Source organism: Syngnathus floridae, chromosome 16, assembly GCF_059516105.1.
Source record: "Syngnathus floridae isolate MCC-2025c chromosome 16, RoL_Sflo_1.0, whole genome shotgun sequence".
Taxonomy (NCBI): domain Eukaryota; kingdom Metazoa; phylum Chordata; class Actinopteri; order Syngnathiformes; family Syngnathidae; genus Syngnathus; species Syngnathus floridae.
This window is the reverse complement of record NC_142428.1, coordinates 95,001-112,375: the sequence shown is the minus strand read 5'-3', so window position 1 is coordinate 112,375 and position 17,375 is coordinate 95,001. Positions and strand designations below refer to the sequence as shown.

Below are 17,375 nucleotides of genomic sequence, written 5' to 3'. Positions count from 1 at the left end.
ACCGGGGCCCCCTGGCGGGCGTGATCGAAATGTAATGCCCGATATAACCTGACGGTGGCGCTAACGCGTCCAATAGACGTCAAGCGAACAGGAAGAAGACTCCGCTGCTTCTACTCTTACTTCCTGGAGTCGCTCAAAGCCAACAATTTGCCTTACTTTTGCGCAAGATTTGTGTCTCTGCTGCGCTGCGCTGCGCTGCGCTGCGCTGCGACCATGGTGGAGCCTCCAGCCGCGAACCACTTTGAAGACATCCAGTACGAAGACATCCAAGTTGAAGCGGTCAGTAACGCTCTCTTGCAAGTTTCGAAAGAAGCAAGCTGGGGGGCGAGTCACTACCCCATTGCTCTTGTATCGATGGAAATTGGGCTACCCAATACGCCCAAACGAGTCAGTCGTTCAATCTGTGCACAAAACAAAACAAAACAAAACATAGTTTCACTTGGAATCCAGTGTATAACATACGTTCAGATTTAAACTCTACGACAAACGTGTCACCCTTACTCGCATTTGCAAATTGTAACTAAGGCTAAGTATGTCGTTACTTGATCTGAACACAAGACGCCAAATTATTGATCAGCAATTCTGTCGACACATTTCACACAGACAAAACGAGGGAGAGGACAGTAAAAACAACTACGTATAGCCCCTAAAAAAATCAAAACAAACCCAAACAAACTTCATCCGGGCCCGGTACCTTTGTGGCCTGGCAGGGAATTCATGCTATTTCGCAAAGAATTGCAAACGCGAGCTGCCTGCAATAGTTAAATATTTCATAATCATCTTCATTAGATTAAGTCAAATATTTCACTTTGTGTGGTGTCTTTTTTTTTCTCCCCCTGTTGTGGTTTTTTTCCTGCAGGCTGTTGGCAGGGGTACTTTTGGTGTTGTCTTCAAAGCTGTATGGAAAGGAAAAGATGTAGCAATCAAGACCATCGAGAGTGACAACGAAAGAAAAGCTTTTCTTGTCGAGGTACGTTGAACTTTTGATCCGACCCGCGTCCGATGCCGGGCAGCCCAGCCTGTCCGTGGTCGGTCTTTGTCTGTTTGTCATGATGGTAAGCCTGAACAAACGTGGAATGTCACACCTTGTCTCACGTATGAAGTTGATTGCTGAGATGAGTGCATTTTGCGTCCGCCCCTTTTTGTCTTCGTACAGCTTCGCCAGCTCTCGAGAGTGAATCACCCAAACATTGTCAAACTATATGGCTCATGCGACAATCCTGTAAGTAATCCTGCGACACTCACCCTGCCTGTTGTTTACAAAAAACTCCACCTTGATTGATTCACAGGGGAGTGAGAGCAACACCGACCGAGTACAAAACCAGGCTTTTATTAGAGAAGGTTCTCGAGCGCTTTCAACGGAGATAGCGAGCTCCGTTAGTTAGCCAGCCAGCGCACAATCTTTTCTCATCGTTGATTCGCCAACGTTAACATCATGTGACTTTGTTTTTCAATTCTCAGGTCTGTTTGGTCATGGAATATGCCGAATGTGGCTCTTTATACAACCGTGAGTCCATGCAAATTTGCTCTTGGATGTGGCTTTGCGCAACAAACATTTGCTGATCCCCTTTTACAGTTGCTGTACAAATAGTTGACAGCCCCCTCCCTCTTGAACGCTCAGCTTTTTGGGATGTAAACAAATAGATTGAGATCAATCATTTCAAAACTTCTTTGAAGTGTGAATGGTGACTTCACGGCGGAGTATTGGTACCCTCCGGTAGGAAAAGTTAGCAACTCCAGTCAGTTGCTGACTGACGATTTCCGTCTGGAGCTGCATGAAAAGCTGCAGGCAATCAATTCCTTTTCGGTCTCATCTTAATGGTGTCCAAAGTTTTGAAATGCCTTCTCTTGGTCTCGTTCTTTTTGAACAAAAGAGTTTTGAAATGCTTAATCTTGGGCTCATTCTTTTTAACATGGGCGAGGGGGGGATAACGACGATTGTCCACTCGTGTAAAGGTTGAGAAGCACAGTGAAGCCCTTTTCATGTGTCTCTGCAGTCCTGCACAGTGCTGAGCCGCAGGCGCCCTACACGGCCTCCCACGCAATGAGCTGGTGTCTGCAGTGTGCCCAGGGGGTTGCTTATCTGCATGCCATGAAACCAAAGGCATTAATTCATAGAGATCTCAAACCACCAAAGTAAGATGAACTTGATGCACAATGTCAAATCCTTATTCAACAGCATAGTGTTTCCATTTCCCTGTAAATTCATTGTTGTACATTGTTGAAGCCAAAAAAAGCATCAAAGTCTGAAAGCACATCACAGGAATGTTGCTCTCTTGACACCCAAAAACTGGTGTTGACTCCAAGCTCAGAAGTGTGGCTGCTACTCCAAGCTACAGTGTGGAAATTGCTTACTCCGTAAGCAATTCAGCTGCCACTAACACTAACCACAATAGGGTGGCGTTGAGACGAGTGGGGCCGCAGGGAACGTACTGTATTGTAAAGAATTGCTTGGACTTAACATGTAAGTAGGTAAAGCATTTAGAGTTTGTGCTCCTTGTCCACGGCATTTTTTTCAGTTTACTCCTGGTGTCACGGGGTACCGTGCTCAAGATCTGCGACTTTGGAACGGCTTGTGACATCCAAACTTACATGACCAACAATAAAGGCAGTGCCGCTTGGATGGCACCAGAGGTCTTTGAAGGTGAGTGAGCACATGAAGAGAGAATACAGGATCAAAGATAAAAATGCAATTTATTCCACCTGCCCAAATGAGCCACTTTAAGCTACACCGTTATCTTTTCTTCTTTTTTTTTTTTTTTTTTTCTTTCTTCAGACTCGAATCGATCTCATCACCTAATAATTGTAACGTTTGTGTGGTCTTCAGGTAGTAACTACAGTGAAAAATGTGACGTGTTTAGTTGGGGCATTATCCTGTGGGAGGTCCTCACCCGCAAAAAACCCTTTGACGAGATTGGAGGTTCAGCATTTTGTATCATGTGGGCTGTCCATAGAGGTGAGCGTTTCTGACGACGACGACCCATTACGCTGAAGTGCCCATCAGTCAATAGTGCAGCTCAAGTAAGAGACTCAATTCCAGGCGGTTGTCGCTCACGCCGCAGGGACCCGGCCTCCTCTGATTAAAGAGCTTCCGGAGCCCATCGAGACCCTGATGACCCACTGCTGGGACAAAGAGCCGAACCAGAGACCATCCATGGAGCACATCAAAAACACCATGAGCTGTCTCATGAAGGTACATGCTTGCTTTTCATTTGCTCGAGGTTGCTCAAGCTCACTGGCAACTTTGAGCCCATACAAAATCACGTGCGCTTCCGGGGCGGCCTTAGTATTTCGTATCCGCATGTTCTCTGAAACGCTTCTCTTTTGTGTACTGCCCAAGACCCCAAACAAAACAAATAGCTGAACTATTGTTACAAACTACGATTGTGACGATCCATCATGAATATACTTGTATTTTGATTGTTCCCATCCCAGTACTTCCCAGGGTCTGATGAACCTCTCAGGCTCCCCCATCAGTCATCAACCAGTCGGAGTGGCTCGTCATCCGCTTCAAACACAGGTAGGTGCAGTATAGCCTGTCTTTTTTTTTTTTTTTCTTTTTTTGTGGTCCTCTATCTTGTCTCGCTTACATTTACATATTGTTCCAGACGGACAATGATTGGGATTTAATCCAAGCGATGACTTGGCTAAAAGCAAAAGTGTTGCGTCCCACTTCTCCGCTTCATGTGGAATATTTGGATGCCGTCCGTCCGCAGGTCCGTATCCCGAGCAGACGATCAGAACTTACGAGAGCGAGGAGAACCCAGATGACCCGAGCCCGTTTGGCCGAGAGGAAACTCTGAAAAGTTTTGAGTCCAGGTTTCCGCTCCAGTTTAAACAGTCCAAAGTAATAGAACCTGACGGCGCTAACGTCTGTACGGAGAGCGCTCTTTACGACCCGTGTCTTTTCTTCTCCCCGTCCAGACGTTGCGGACCGGTCTGTCCAGGCCTTCCGGCCAAGCGCGGCGCTCCCAAAGCCCCACGTCTTGCTCCAGCCCGGTCTTTACGAGCGGTCAGTCCGAGTTGAGGATGACCGTTAGCCCCCAAGGTAGCTGCACATCTCATCTCATTGTGGCAACGGATAACAGAACGCAAAAAGCGTGATCCCCCCCCCCCCAACTGTGACAATCGAGCACATTGTCTGAAAGCTGTGTGTTTTCCCCGTACGTAGCAACAAACGGTCTGGACGGCTCCGTTCCCACGCCTTTCCTTAAACTGGATCATCAGTTACAGGTAAGGCTTTTTCATGATAACCTCTCGACTACAGAACACGATGACTCACTCGGGTTTACATCATGGAGCTTATTTATACCTCTATTTAGGAAAACAAATAACCTGTGGAAGTTTGTCTGATCCAAAGTACGACTGACTCTTGTCAGCAACTTGAACAGCATTTATTTTCTCTCGCTCTCTCCCCAGCCCCTGGCTCCATGTCCTAACTCCAAAGAGTCTATGGCTGTATTTGAGCAGCACTTCAAGATGGCTCAGGAATACATCAGGGTTCAGACCGAGGTTGCTGAACTCGTCAGGAGAAAGTAAGAGATACTAGGACGATTGGCAAGCTCGCAATCCCGTGCGCCGAGTTGACTCGACTGCACATCCGAAAAGGCCCAAATGGGTCACCGATGTGGATAGTTGGCTGCGGGCGGGACTGTTCCTTGGACATTTTCACGCTTTCAAAAATCATCCGCGCTTTTTCTTCAACTTCTTGTGGCTAGGTAAATGACTACTATCCACCTAGTGGCAGAAAGCTAAAATGCAACTGAGCGTCTCCTTAACAGCAGCAGCAGCAGCAGCACGTCTGATGTCCTGACTTTGTAACACACGCACGCTGTTGCGAAATACCTGCACTTGCCGCTCGAGATTTTTGGAAAAGCCAGTTGACGTCAAATTGTCTCCCTTTGGATCCAGGCAGGAGTTGATCTCCGAGTTGGAGGAGGGGCAGAGAGAGCGCCAGACGTCATCTCGAATCATACAGGAACACAGCAAGCTGCTGGAGGACAACAGCAGCCTTTCCGTCTACTGTCAGGGCCTCAGAAACAAACTGAGTCTGATCAAGAGCCTGGACCAACAACAGAGCTAAAGCCACACGCTCGCACGCACGCACGCACGCACACACACACACACGCACACACACCCCATGGACGGACGCAACCTTATTCATTCATGAACTGGCCTGGACTTTTAGGACACGTTGGCTTGAGAAAACCAGACATGCATTTTATCATGGAGTCATAGAGCGAGTGAACCCTTTCATGTTGAACGATTCCTCACAGCACCTTCATTATCTGCGGGATCAACCAACCAATCAATCAATCAATTAATCAATCAATCAATCACAATGCCGAAAATATGAGCATGATCAGGTTTAGCTTCCAAATAGCATCACAAGTGTTTTTAACTTAAAACGTTGCACAAACTTTGTTCAATTGTTGATTCAAAAAATGTCACAGGCCACTTCTATGTCGGAAGCAGGTCAGGTTTTGGCCTCAACTGCCATTTCCTTCACGAGCTGGTCAGTAACCGTAAGAGGACGAGCGAGCGCTAACAAGAAAACGGCCGCTGCGGTGACGTCACAGCACGAGTCTGCAAATTGGAAAGTCATTATTAATAGGCCGTGCCCAAACGAACGGGTGTCTGGAATGTACACGCGCATGCGTGATGGTCCACCACTACCAAACAGATACCAAATGTCCTTTTTGTTAAGCCATGGTAGAAATGTATTTATTCACCTATTTTGAACAACATAAAGGTCTGAATGTAACTTTTCTCTTTTAATATTCCCATTAGAAAAAAAAGAATGCCATCACTTGGTTTTCCTTTTGCCTGGAGTCTTATAAGTGGACAATGAGACGTCTGAGTGAAAAGTGTGCATTGACAGGCAGCAGCAAAGTGCAGAGGGGGCTTGGTCCTTTCCGTTCCGTTCCTTGTTGTGAATGAGAGGCTAGCATGACGTCAGCAAAGCAATGTCAACAATGCAGCCCTTGGAGGAGAAAAGGCGTTCCATCCTACCGCGAACAGAAAGCCGTCCACGACGCACCGATTGATTGATGCATCTAGTCCATTAAAATGGCGATTGGTGTTCTTCGACCAAAGCGGGGATTAAGCACGATGCAGACCTACTTTTGTTTGTGAGAACCAACCGTGGGCGAGCGGGCAGAAAAGGGTGAGTTAGTTGCTCGCTCGTTCGCTCGCTCGCTCGCTGTACGTTACGTTCACAATGCGCGAGCGCTACGACGTATTGTCAGCTAAAAAAGAAAAGAAGCGGCGTGCTGGAGCACCGAATTCGTGTCTGTTTGCACGCTTCCTTCCTTCACTTGTTTTTGTTGCAGCCATGCTCTTGTCGGTTGTTGTTTCTCGCGGGGCTTGCGTGTTCGTGCACCGCTGTGCCGATGCTGATATGACGGTTGCATGAGGTGTTTGGACTTCAAACTCGTCCGTTCGTTCCCTTGAGCCAGCATATTCGCAACCCAAATGGCGGTTGTTTGGTTCCCTTTTGCAGCCAAAGCGTGTCTGGTTTGAAAATAAAAGGGGCAGGTTCCAACCGACGCCACGGTGCCTGATGTCATTTGGACTGCGCCGGTGTAGCATGGCAGGGCGAGCACACGCATGGCCGGGATTTGCACAAGTTGGCCACTTGAAATGGCCTGTAAATACCGTGTGCTTTCTAATGTGCCTGAAAAGACGAGGTGAGAAACGTCGAGGCGCGAGGATCTGCTTGTCGTGCCGCTTTACCTGCTGTCATTGTGGGGCAGAAAGGCGCTGGCAAGGGACAAAGGAGCTCGGCTCAGTTGAGGAAAGGAAAGCCCCCCCCCCCCCCCCCCCCCCCCCTTCCCTCCCTCCTCGTCGTCTTCCCGCCCTCTGCTGCCACCGCGGATCGCTCCTTCTTTCACTTGATCAGCTCAATTTGCTCCAAGCTTACGTTGTAGCTATTAGTCCCGTTGGCAAGCTGAAGGATGAGCCCAGAGGCTGCTTCCTTTCCAATCAAACCAAACCAAACCAAGGCAAATGCAAATGCCTTCATTAGCCAGTCGACTGGTCTTCAGCTTGGCTTTGTGTCCCTGGCTGGGGTTCCTTCTGCCTTCCACCTCGAGCATCTCAGCGCTTGCAGCAGCAGCACTTTGCTTCTCTTGCTCCACCGGCCTCTGGTGCTTAACATATACTTCAAATGAATCGATTAGAGGCAAGGTGACTGAAGCCAATGAAATATTGACTCGTGTTCTTGCTGCAGACGGGTGGCAACTCCATTCAAAGATGCGCCAAATAAGGCTAAATGCTATGAATGGGATCGAAAGAATGCAAGCAAGCGAGGCCTTGCAGCGTTGGCGTTTCTTGTTTATCTGGCGGCTGCCGATCTGGCAAACCATCTGGCACGCTTGCCGCTGATTGGTGCAGACATGAAGCAGATGGTGAGATGACGGTCCGTTGTTTTGGACCCTGCTTAAAGAGCACATTGCCTAGGCAGAGGTCACTAAGCTGAGACTAGAGCTAAAGCTCTTTAGCTCAGGGAGTATTATGGGGTCTGAGGAACACTCATCTGGCAGGAAAAGCGCTGGAATGGCCGGGTTTTTTGTTCCCATTTCAAATGTCTAACCTACATCAGAAACAAAGGAATTCATCAGCGCAAAAAGTCTTTTCTTGATAGATTATAGTCCTTTGATCTTCATCACAGCGCCTCAATGCTGCTGATGCAAGGCGCCGCCGCCAGGCTCACTCAGAGCAAATGAAGCTTCAGTGTCTTGCTGATAGTGCATCTTCCGAGCTTTTTTGGGTTGCTCATTGTGAAATTCCCCGATATTTGTGCAGAACAGACCAAAGATTTGACCAAGTAGCCATCCCATGCAATCAATCAGATGATTGATTGCCTTGGCCTGCTACGTTTGTGTGTGTTGTGCAATGCAGTGCAATGCAATGGCAGCCACCTCCCTCCCTCCCTCCCTCCCTCCCTCCCTGCTGGCTTAGTACCCATGCCGTCTTCTCTCGCGCTCATTCATACTTACGTACTACGTGCTCAATACTGTCTGTACGTGTGGATGAGCGAGAAATCGGATCTCCCAGATGAAAGTGAGACATAATCGGGGCAGAGATGAGAAAAAGTAGGACACTCAGTCAAAGTGGTTTGTTGCAAGTGGACTGACTCATTGGTGTACTATAAGCATGCTGTTCTGCGTTTGTGTTTCTGGGCCAAATATTTCAGCTAAAGTGACTGACCTTCTTGTATGTTTGCACATGAAGAAAAGACAAATAAAAAGAAGGGGGAAATGTGGCAAACGTCTGCCTTAGCGCTACCGTCGTGTTTTCTTTGCGTCCAGGGCGCCACCGGGAGTGATGTCGACGGGCGACGAGCAGGAGGCTGAGGCAACCGTGCCCGTATACGTGTACGAGTCCAAGGTCCACTGCGCCAATGTTTTGTTGAGCCTGGAAGAGCAGCGGCGACAGGGCGTCCTGTGCGACGTCACCGTGGTGGTGGAGGGCAGGGAGGTCCGAGCGCACAGGGCCATCCTCGCTGCCAGCAGCCGCTACTTCCTGCAAGCCCTGCTGGGATACAACGGCCCGCCGGGGGAACCCGTCATTAACCTCCCGGACAAGGTGGGTGGCTTGCTCGTTCGCTCGCGGCAAAATGCCATTGGCAGAAAGGCAGGCTGGCCGGCAGGTAGGCCGGCCGGCAGGCAGGCGGGCCGGCCGGCCGGTAGGCAGGCAGGCAGAGCCTATCCATCACCTGCATGTCAATTCAAATACAGAGTGGAGTTTGCATTTTGATTTTGCCGCCCATGCTGTTTGACCCCAGTGTGGTCCCTACTGCAGGTTAGCGCAAAGGGCTTTGTCCCGCTGCTCCAGTTCGCCTACACGGCCAAGCTGCTTTTAAGCCGGGAGAACATCCACGAGGTCATCCTGTGCGCCGACTTCCTGGGCGTCCACAATCTGGAGGATTCTTGTTTCCGCTTTCTTCAAGCCCAGCTCCAGAATGACACGCCGCAACGGAGCGGCAAGAAGGAATACAGCAATGAATTTTGCGAGCCGCGCCATTCCACAGACGGCGGGCAGCACGGCAGCAACGTAGCAACGGCAAAGCCACTTCCGACCGACCTTCCCGGCTATCGGCACAACAGCGAGGGCCGTGACGACCACCGCCGTGACGACGACGACGACGACGTGAGCTTGGCCAACCGTCACTCCGGCAGCCCCGTAAGCTCGCAGCTCACCGACTGCAGCCATGGCACCACGCAAGCGCTTATCAGCCCCTCGCACATCAAAGAGGAACCCATCTTTGAGGACGAAGGAGACGACGGGCGCGCGTGCAACCGAGATTTGTCCGTGGAAGAGGTGCTAGAGATGGAGTTAGAAGTGGAAGGGGTTCCCGTAGCGGCCGACTGCTCCCCGAGCCACGGCGGCTCGCCTTCATCCTGCCTGCGCTCGCCTTCATCCTGCCTGCGCTCGCCTTCGTCCTGCCTGCGCTCCTACCTCCAAAGAGGAGGACTGGATCTCAGCGGCGTGCCGAGCGCCACCATCGAGCAGCTGCTGTCCAACAGACTGTCCCTCAGCCACTACAGGGAGATAGTCAAGCACAGACATAAGGACAAAAGGGAAGCGGCCAGCGCACCGCCGGATGAAGCGGGAGCAGCGCTGTGTGCCGGCAAAGCCTCCTTCTCCTCCTCCTCCTCCTCCTCCTCCTCTTCCTCCTCAACAACCTCAGGGGAGCTCGATAGACGTAGTGTCATTTTCTCCTCAGCAGTAAGTGATCATCATCATCCCCACCACGGGGGGGATGACAAAGTCCCGGGCTCGGATACGACGTCTTGTGGCAGCTCGCGTCTGATCCCAAACTGCGTCAAGACGTGGCGCTATTCCCCCGTCCCGTCGGAGCCCCTGACTCAGACTTGCAGCTCCCACTCTTCTTTCTCGTACGTAGAAGACGGGGGAAGCGGCGGCAGCCCACCTTCTTCCAACCTGCAACAATTGGACTTCTCCCTTTCCCCGCCGCCGCCGCCGCCACAGCCGCCGCCGTCGCTGCCGCCGCTGCACTCTGGCTGCATGTCTGGACTCTCTCAGTGCCTGGTGAGCAGGGACGAGGCCAGGGAGCTCCACGGTGGTGGAGAGCTTGTCTTTTCTCAGGGTTGCGCCAAGATCAAAAGTGAGCAGGGATTCGGCGCCAGCGGGGGAAATTCCAGCGACGAGTCGGGGGGCTCTTTCTCCGAGGGAGACAGCGAAAGTGGCATCAGAGTATCCGGTCCTGAGGTTCGAATGGCTTTTATCTTTAATAGCTACCCATGATATATATTGAGATATATATATATATTTATTTATTATTATTATTATTTTTTTTTAAAGGCCCCGCCTGGCTTTTCATCTTGTCATTGGCGCAAATATTCACATTCTGCTACTTTGTACGGTGAAAGCAAGGCGGCACATTTTGGCAGCGGGCTTTGATTTATGTTAATAGCTCAGTAGCTCCCATTTTAATTAGGATGAGTTGGCCTTTTATGACGATGTTAGTATACACTAAATGAACGTCATCATAATTAATTAGTTAAGGAAAAAAAAAATTCTCAACATTAGTATCAGGGAAATGGCAAGCGTTCCACCGTATCCGTACTGTATGTAGATCCACAGCACCACCTGCTGGCTGCGAGACAACATTGCCCTCCAGTGGCTGGCTGCATGGGTTCCTGTCATCCATGCAGTGTTGGCAAAGTTCCTTTTCTACGTGAACTCGTTCAAAGTTCAATTGACAAGGTTGAAAATGTTCAGTTCATAATTGGAAATTTGTGAAAAATGAAAAGTTCATAGTGGATTAGAATTTTCTTTTTTCCCTCGAAGCCTTGTTTACAGCGGGACTTTCTAAGAAGCAAAAATCCGGCCGGCGTCCTTGAACAAAAGCAAACTGCCGTTCCCAGAACGAGCATGTTCACCAAAGCGTTGAGAAAGCAAAAATGCGCTAGGTTGAGCGCACGTTCAACCCAAATATGAACCTTAGTTCATTTGACGTCTTCAGGTACAACGCGGTTGTCAGGATCAACATTGCATGGCGCACGGCGGCCTCCAATTCGAAAGGGTCAGAGCAGATGGACGATTCCAATCTTGCGTTCATTCATTTGTTGTTCTATTTAGGTAAAGCTCCCTTTTCCGGTGGACCAGATCACCAACTTGCCACGCAATGACTTCCAGATTCTCATCAAGATGCACAAACTGACCTCAGAGCAGCTGGAGTTCATTCACGACATTCGCCGTCGCAGTAAAAACCGGATCGCCGCCCAGCGCTGTCGTAAACGGAAGCTGGACTGCATCCAGAACCTGGAGAGCGAGATCCGCAAGTTGGTAGGCAAAAGTCTCGAAATGTTGTCACTTGAGGGTGTCTTCCACCTACTTACTGTCTTGAGCCCAAATGATGCTCGAGCAGCTGTAATGTTGTCACTTGAGGCTGTGTCCCGCCTACTGTCTTGTTGGGTGAGCCCCTTTCATTAGCCCCGCCCCTTGCCGCCCTTGCGTCTTCCAATCAGCTCCCTCCCTCCCTCCCTCAGCCACCGGTGTCTTGTGCAGGTGTTTGTCGTCGTCTCGTCTCGCCTGTATTTGCGTGCCTCCTTTCTTTGTTCCGTCCGTGTGCTGCCCCTCCCTGACCGAGTGGCGTCCATGTGTGTTTTTGCTCCGCAGTCTATTTAGGTTCCCACTCGTGCTTTGTTTGCCCCTGTTGAATTTTGAGCCCGGATGTCAGCAGAAGCCAGTCCAACCCAGCGGCACCCGGAAAGCGGACTTTAAACCGACGACGATGATGATGATGATGATGATGATGTCCCTCCCAGACGGCATCCAACTCACCTTGCTTTTACTGTTCCTTCCTGCCGCAGGTGTGTGAGAAAGAAAAACTGCTGAGCGAGCGCAACCAACTGAAGGTGTGCATGTCTGAGCTGTGGCAGAACCTCTCCTTCCTCTCCCAGCAAGTATGTCGAGATGTGCAGGACAGCCGCTCGCCTCCTCTCTCCGCCGCTACGGACGAGGCCTCCTACCGCGCTCCAAAGTCGACGCTCGGAGTCGGAAGCGTGTCGGCGGCCGAAAGCAAGGATGGGCAGCCGGGGGCGGAGCTCTTGGCTAAAGGCCCGCTGGCGTTTGAGGAAATCTTCAGTCCCAGCGTAACTGTGGATTTCTGTCAGGAAATGATTCAGAAATGCACGACGGAAGAACAGAAGAGACACGACGGCACTTAAAGTTCAGTCGTAAGTGCCGGCGGACGCCTTCCTATCGATCGATCGATCGATCCGTATGTAGATGTTTTAAAAGGAAGGGACAGCAAAATGGTCCTCCCAGCAATACTCCTCCACAGGTATCTTTTTCCAATATGACGGGCAGCTTTTGACTGTTTGTTCCTCAGCTCGGCTCGGCTCGGCTCGGCTCGGCTCGGCTCGCCTCGGCTTTCCTCCTTCCTGCGGGCATTGCAGGAGGTTCAACTCAGGAATTTCTCCGAATGTTCACCCAAGTCCTTTTGACGGCAAATCTGGCAAGTTGACCACCTTGAAGTACATACCTCTTTTTTTCTCATTTGATTGACAATCTTGGGCTCCCGATTGACATTTGCGTACTGCAAACGGTGGCCGTGCAAAGCGGATAAGACGCCGAGCCTTTTTGCCCCGCACTACTTGCCGTGGCCACAAACTTTGTGGCATATGTCGTGTGCGTCGGTGGCTGGTCCAAATTGTGCTCGGGATCTCATTGTTGTCCCAGGCTGTATGGTGGGTCTCGGGCACTTTTTTTTGCTTTTCTTTTTTGGGGGTTGCTCCCATTTTGGTTGTAATGACAGCCTTGCCATGGGCAGTGTGTCCCTACAGGTAAGTGACACTTTCTTTTGCATTGTCACATTTTGGATGATGTGGTTGTCTGGCGCTAATTTTGCTTCGAGCACTTTTGGCCTTCACAGCTCAATTGAGGCACCATGGTGGCTGGCTGGCTGGCAGGCTGGCTGGCTGGCTGGCAGGCTGGCTGGCTGGTGGGGAGTTCAGTTCAAACAAAACACAGCAACATTTGTTGTTGTTGTTTTTAAGTTCCCTCGATATGACTTTCCCGTAAAATAACATTTGGTTGAAATCTGCCCAGTTCCATCATATGGCCGCTAAATGGCCAATGTGTATATATATGTCAGTAAATGGGGTCTGCTCCCCCAAGCCAGCGCTCATTTTGCCTTTCCGACGCAAATGCCAGCGTGGCGATTGGTTGTAGGTTTGCCAACTGCCATGCGCCTGCCTGCCTGCCTGCCTGCTGTTTGCAGCAATTTTGCGCGTTGGGCCAATGGCGTGCGTCTTGGGTGCAGCAGTGCTCAATAGCTCAACTTCCACATCTGTTTGTCAACTTTGTGTTTTTTCAAAACATGGTTGGCCATTCAGCCTGAATGAGGATATTAGGAGCTGGGTGAGTCCCAAGCTATTTGATGATGTCCCGCCCACACTTTGCCAAATGTGTTACTCAGCACCCTGATCTGGAGGCTTCATTGACGAGTGTTGATTTGAGTTTTGTTCAGCAGTGTTCTTAGAAGTTTGGGTTTTGCTTGAAAAGGGTTAAGGAAGAGTCTACTGGTGAAACAAGTATATAGATGCATGTTGATTCGATTCGATTTGATTTGATTTGAGTTGAATTTGAGCTTCCCAAACCAGCCTAGTACAACTTTGTGGAGCTTTTCTTTCGGCACAATCCATCTCAACTTGCCTGTAATTGACTCAAGACTTTGCAAGGGGGATTGCATACGGTCCAAAAGAGCAAGTGTCATTATGCACCATTTCTACATCCACCTGTCTTTGTTGAATGGATGTGCCTATTTCTTTGTTTTTCTTGGCATATGCCTAACGATGGCACTTACTAAATGTCTTCATTCAAACAATATTGCTTCCGCACGTGCCTATCTTAACATTGCTCCGATCCATCTTCCCAATGATGCGCAAGTGTTGTTTTTTTTTTTCTCAACTATCTCAGGAGTTATTGTGCTCCTCACAATTCTGTAACTCTATTTTGAATGTTTTGATGACGTTGCTCCAATGAAAAGTAATCCGTTTGTATGGCTGTGGCTAGCCTTTCATATTTCTTCAATCAATTCCAACGATGATGGTACGCTAAAAATATTGATCCGATTAGGCCTTGGGTGTTCATGCGGAACAAATCACGTTGACATGCGCAGATTGACAAAAACTACCGGAAATCCCAGTAGAAGAAGCTGTCGCGACCGACGTCTGTGTCAACAAAACGGCGTTCGGCTGATTGTCGTTGGAGACAACTTGTTCCAGTCTCACTCTTCTTGCTCATGTCATGAGAGAAGATATCAATTCACCAAATGTGCTCCTCGCAAACTAAAATAAATAATCAATTGGGGTAGAAACATAGATGCCTCTCTCAGTGACAGTTGCATACTTGGGAGATGGCGGCGAGTTTTGTTAAGACGGTCAAAAAAAGGACAGATGACATGATCATCCGTCTGCTTCATGCAAGTCAAAAGTGGGATCTAATTGTCATTTCACGTTTGTACCAATCTAACTTGTGATTTTTTTATCACCAACGTTTGATGCTTCCGTTAGCCCATTGTCACACGACACACGTTTTGATGTCAATGTGGCAGCGTTTTGCCCAAATACGCTAATACCACACTGGTGCATTATTGAGTAGGGCTAATGCCAAATGGTAGGAAGGGCCAGGTGGAGTGTCGCCGCCGTTTGTTCCAGGTTGAAGGTCCCATGTTGAAGCCGTTTGCAATGTCGACCAAGCAAAGGCCTCTTCTGCTTACTTGGCATCATTGACGGGCCTTGAACGTACGTACGTACGTATGTATTTCCCTCTCGCAATTGCGGCTTGTTTTTCCACAGTAGATATTGATCGGCTTCGTATGACATCTTAAATGTGAACTTTATTTATTTGGGCTATGGTGGAGGTCAAATGACATAGATGATGGGCAGCTTTCTCACAGTCGTTCTAGTTACCAATTCCACCTGTTCATTTAGTACTAGTCACACGTGTACTCGCGTGTAAGTTGTAATGTTTTCCTTAAGACGAGTGAGCATGTTTACGATTTTACTGTATTGCGTTTTATTTTGCTTTTGTAAAGGTACTACTAAGACCCCGTTCTGAAGTTCATTAGAAAAGCATTTTGTAAGTTAGCTAAATGTTGATGAATTGGAGGGAAAAATATGACAAGTGCAGCTAAGTTTTCTTTCTCCTACAAAGGCCAGACTAAGTGAAAAGGTTTGATTTCATGTCACTCACTGACTATATGTCATGATAATGGTGAAATGCTCGTGTGGTGAAGATGAGGCCACTGGGGGGTGAAAAAACAACAACAACAAAATAACCATTGCGTGTGTATATATCTTCCCTTTGTGTAAATATGGAGAACAAGATTCTTCAATAGTAAATAAATAATCAAAGCAGCCAATCCAAATGAAAATGGAAATATTTCTGCCTTTAAAGGACGAGAATGGGAATAGCAGATTGCACCCCGAGCGCTAGGCGGATGAACACTTTCCTTTTTTATTTTGCTAAGGGTAAAAATAAACAAAAAGATCATTGTACCTTTCATATTGATTGTTTACTTCTTGTATTTATTTCATTTGGACTATTTTGTTTCTCCATATAGTGTAGATGCTAACTTGAAGCTTAAGGAAACTGAAACGAAATTGCACTTAAAACATCCAAATGAAGAATGAAAAGTTTGCGCTTCTAAAATAATAAGGTTGTCATTCTTGTGTTGAAAATGCCTTGACTGGTTTCAGTGTGTGCTTTGAACTGGTCGCTATTTGTGTTTTCTTCTCTTTCCGCTCAACTAATGTTGCATTCAGAGGTGTTGATGGAGAAGCAACGGCGCTGATGCAATTTTGCTTTGCTTTGCTTTGCTTTGCTTTGCTTTTTCCATCCATCCATCCATCCATCCATCCATCCATCCATCCATCCATCCATCCATCCATCCATCCATCCATCTGTCATCCATCCATCCATCCATCCATCCATCCATCCATCCATGCCATTTTCAACGCCTCTGAATGCGGCTCGTATCGCGACGCTCTTCTCGGGCCTTTTTTCACTGGGTGGAAATGAAAGGAAGTACTGCTTCAACTGATTTGTTGTCCATTCCAGCTGCAACTCGCTCGACTTGTTTCTCAGATTTGGACATTTCTGAAAAGCTCCGTTGAACTGACTTAAAACATATCTACCTGGACAATTCAGCATACATACCTCTTTTTGTGGGTAACGATAGACTGTACGTAGTTTCTGTGGCGTTGTTTGTAACTTTTTACCCTTTGAACATTCTCGTATTTGTACCTTTTTACATGTTCTCCTTTTTTTGAGTACCTGCAACACGACTGTTCTAGGCAGATTCAGCACTCTTGATTTCATTTTGTACCTCTGAATGTTCAAATGGCGCATTTAGTTTAGAGAAGATTTTTTTGGTAAACGTGCAACACGTCACATTCCTTTGATATGAAAACATGAGACGAAACCATTTTTTTTGTCGAGGAATAAATAAAACAAAAAGCATGGTTGTTATTGTGCAGCGTTTCTTGATTTTATGTTCCCACGCCTTTGCCGTTAGCGAAGCGTTTGGTTAGCATATAGTGACCGTATACAGACTTACTTACCAAGGGATTATAATAGTCTCATTTAAAAAGAAAAAAGTCCATGTTACAGATGCAATCAAACGTCCTTATAGGAAAAGGCTTCAAAATCCAGGTTGTTGTTGCTCTTTTTGTTTTTCTCCAAAAGTCTCCAGGAAGACAAAAAAAAAAAAGAAAAAATACCACAATCCTGCTTGGTGCCTTCCTTTGTACAATCAGTTTAGGGTACTTCTCATCCAAAAGAGCAAATGTTTGGGACCCATGTGACTTGAGTTGATGGGTGACATTTTTTTAATATTGCTGAAGTGGCCAAGCCAATGTCTGTTGTGGGAATGTTCACTTCTTCATGATAGAGGAAATATCCAGAAAGACACTCTATGGAAGAAAACAGCACAGTTATTGCATTTCCAGTGTTTGATTACGCTATTGAATTGACGTTTGGACACGCTATCTACAGAAGCTATCGCTGTTGAATACGTTCTCGCAATTGGGCCTTAATACACACAAAGTCACGATGTAAATGAGGCTGTCCAATTTTGATCTGATAGCGTTTGTTGTTGCTTTGCTTTTCAGCGTCGCGAGCGGGCTCGGCGGGCGGGCGGGCGGACGGGCGAGCTGCCTCCGGGCCAGCTCCCGTTTTCAAGCTAATTCAGCTCTTGTGGCTAACAACTCATTTCAGTGTATTCATCTGGCCTGCCATACGTCAGTCTACATTGAAATGAAGCGCGTGGCTCCTGGAACCTCAATCATATATACGTATGTATGTGTGTGTGTGTATATATATATATATATAAGATG

The 17,375-nt window shown here is 48.1% G+C and overlaps 3 protein-coding genes across 8 annotated transcripts in view; 2 read left to right on the top strand and 1 right to left on the bottom strand.

Annotated features, from left to right (window-relative positions):
• Positions 1-55: 55 nt before the first annotated feature.
• Positions 56-5,764, top strand: LOC148384734 (mitogen-activated protein kinase kinase kinase 7-like). 2 transcript variants are annotated; one of them, XM_088401100.1, is made up of 15 exons: positions 56-279; positions 860-970; positions 1,157-1,222; positions 1,290-1,376; positions 1,462-1,507; positions 1,998-2,136; positions 2,520-2,644; positions 2,828-2,956; positions 3,063-3,193; positions 3,436-3,520; positions 3,717-3,847; positions 3,925-4,048; positions 4,172-4,233; positions 4,420-4,535; positions 4,912-5,764. In XM_088401100.1, the coding sequence occupies exons 1-15, from the start codon at positions 214-216 to the stop codon at positions 5,081-5,083; spliced, it is 1,590 nt and encodes a 529-aa protein (XP_088257226.1). In that variant the 5' UTR covers positions 56-213; the 3' UTR covers positions 5,084-5,764. The 2 variants fall into 2 exon arrangements, with proteins under 2 accessions (XP_088257226.1, XP_088257227.1); XM_088401101.1 differs by lacking the exon at positions 1,290-1,376.
• A 142-nt stretch (positions 5,765-5,906) lies between these two features.
• On the top strand, positions 5,907-16,509 carry LOC148384733 (transcription regulator protein BACH2-like). 5 transcript variants are annotated; one of them, XM_088401091.1, is made up of 6 exons: positions 5,907-6,689; positions 8,313-8,589; positions 8,806-10,236; positions 11,110-11,316; positions 11,844-12,209; positions 12,365-16,509. In XM_088401091.1, the coding sequence occupies exons 1-5, from the start codon at positions 6,610-6,612 to the stop codon at positions 12,198-12,200; spliced, it is 2,352 nt and encodes a 783-aa protein (XP_088257217.1). In that variant the 5' UTR covers positions 5,907-6,609; the 3' UTR covers positions 12,201-12,209; positions 12,365-16,509. The 5 variants fall into 5 exon arrangements, with proteins under 5 accessions (XP_088257217.1, XP_088257219.1, XP_088257218.1 ...); XM_088401093.1 differs by having other exon boundaries at positions 5,907-6,166; positions 11,844-16,509; XM_088401092.1 differs by having other exon boundaries at positions 11,167-11,316; positions 11,844-16,509.
• An 829-nt stretch (positions 16,510-17,338) lies between these two features.
• The window catches only part of LOC148384732 (gap junction alpha-10 protein-like), a 2,727-nt gene continuing 2,690 nt past the window's right edge, over positions 17,339-17,375 (bottom strand). The window contains exon 2 of the mRNA XM_088401104.1: positions 17,339-17,375. This exon is cut by the window's right edge and continues 1,572 nt beyond it. The gene's annotated coding sequence lies outside the window, so the exon portion shown is untranslated.

Bases quoted from the DNA above. Each gene is read 5' to 3' on its own strand.
- LOC148384734 (XM_088401100.1), top strand. From the start codon at position 214: ATGGTGGAGCCTCCAGCCGCGAACCACTTTGAAGACATCCAGTACGAA. The intron at 1,223-1,289 runs GTAAGTAATCCT...ATTGATTCACAG, and splicing joins ATGGCTCATGCGACAATCCT to GGGAGTGAGAGCAACACCGA. The intron at 4,536-4,911 runs GTAAGAGATACT...CTTTGGATCCAG, and splicing joins GCTGAACTCGTCAGGAGAAA to GCAGGAGTTGATCTCCGAGT.
- LOC148384733 (XM_088401091.1), top strand. From the start codon at position 6,610: ATGGCCGGGATTTGCACAAGTTGGCCACTTGAAATGGCCTGTAAATAC. The intron at 8,590-8,805 runs GTGGGTGGCTTG...TCCCTACTGCAG, and splicing joins TCATTAACCTCCCGGACAAG to GTTAGCGCAAAGGGCTTTGT. The intron at 11,317-11,843 runs GTAGGCAAAAGT...TTCCTGCCGCAG, and splicing joins AGAGCGAGATCCGCAAGTTG to GTGTGTGAGAAAGAAAAACT.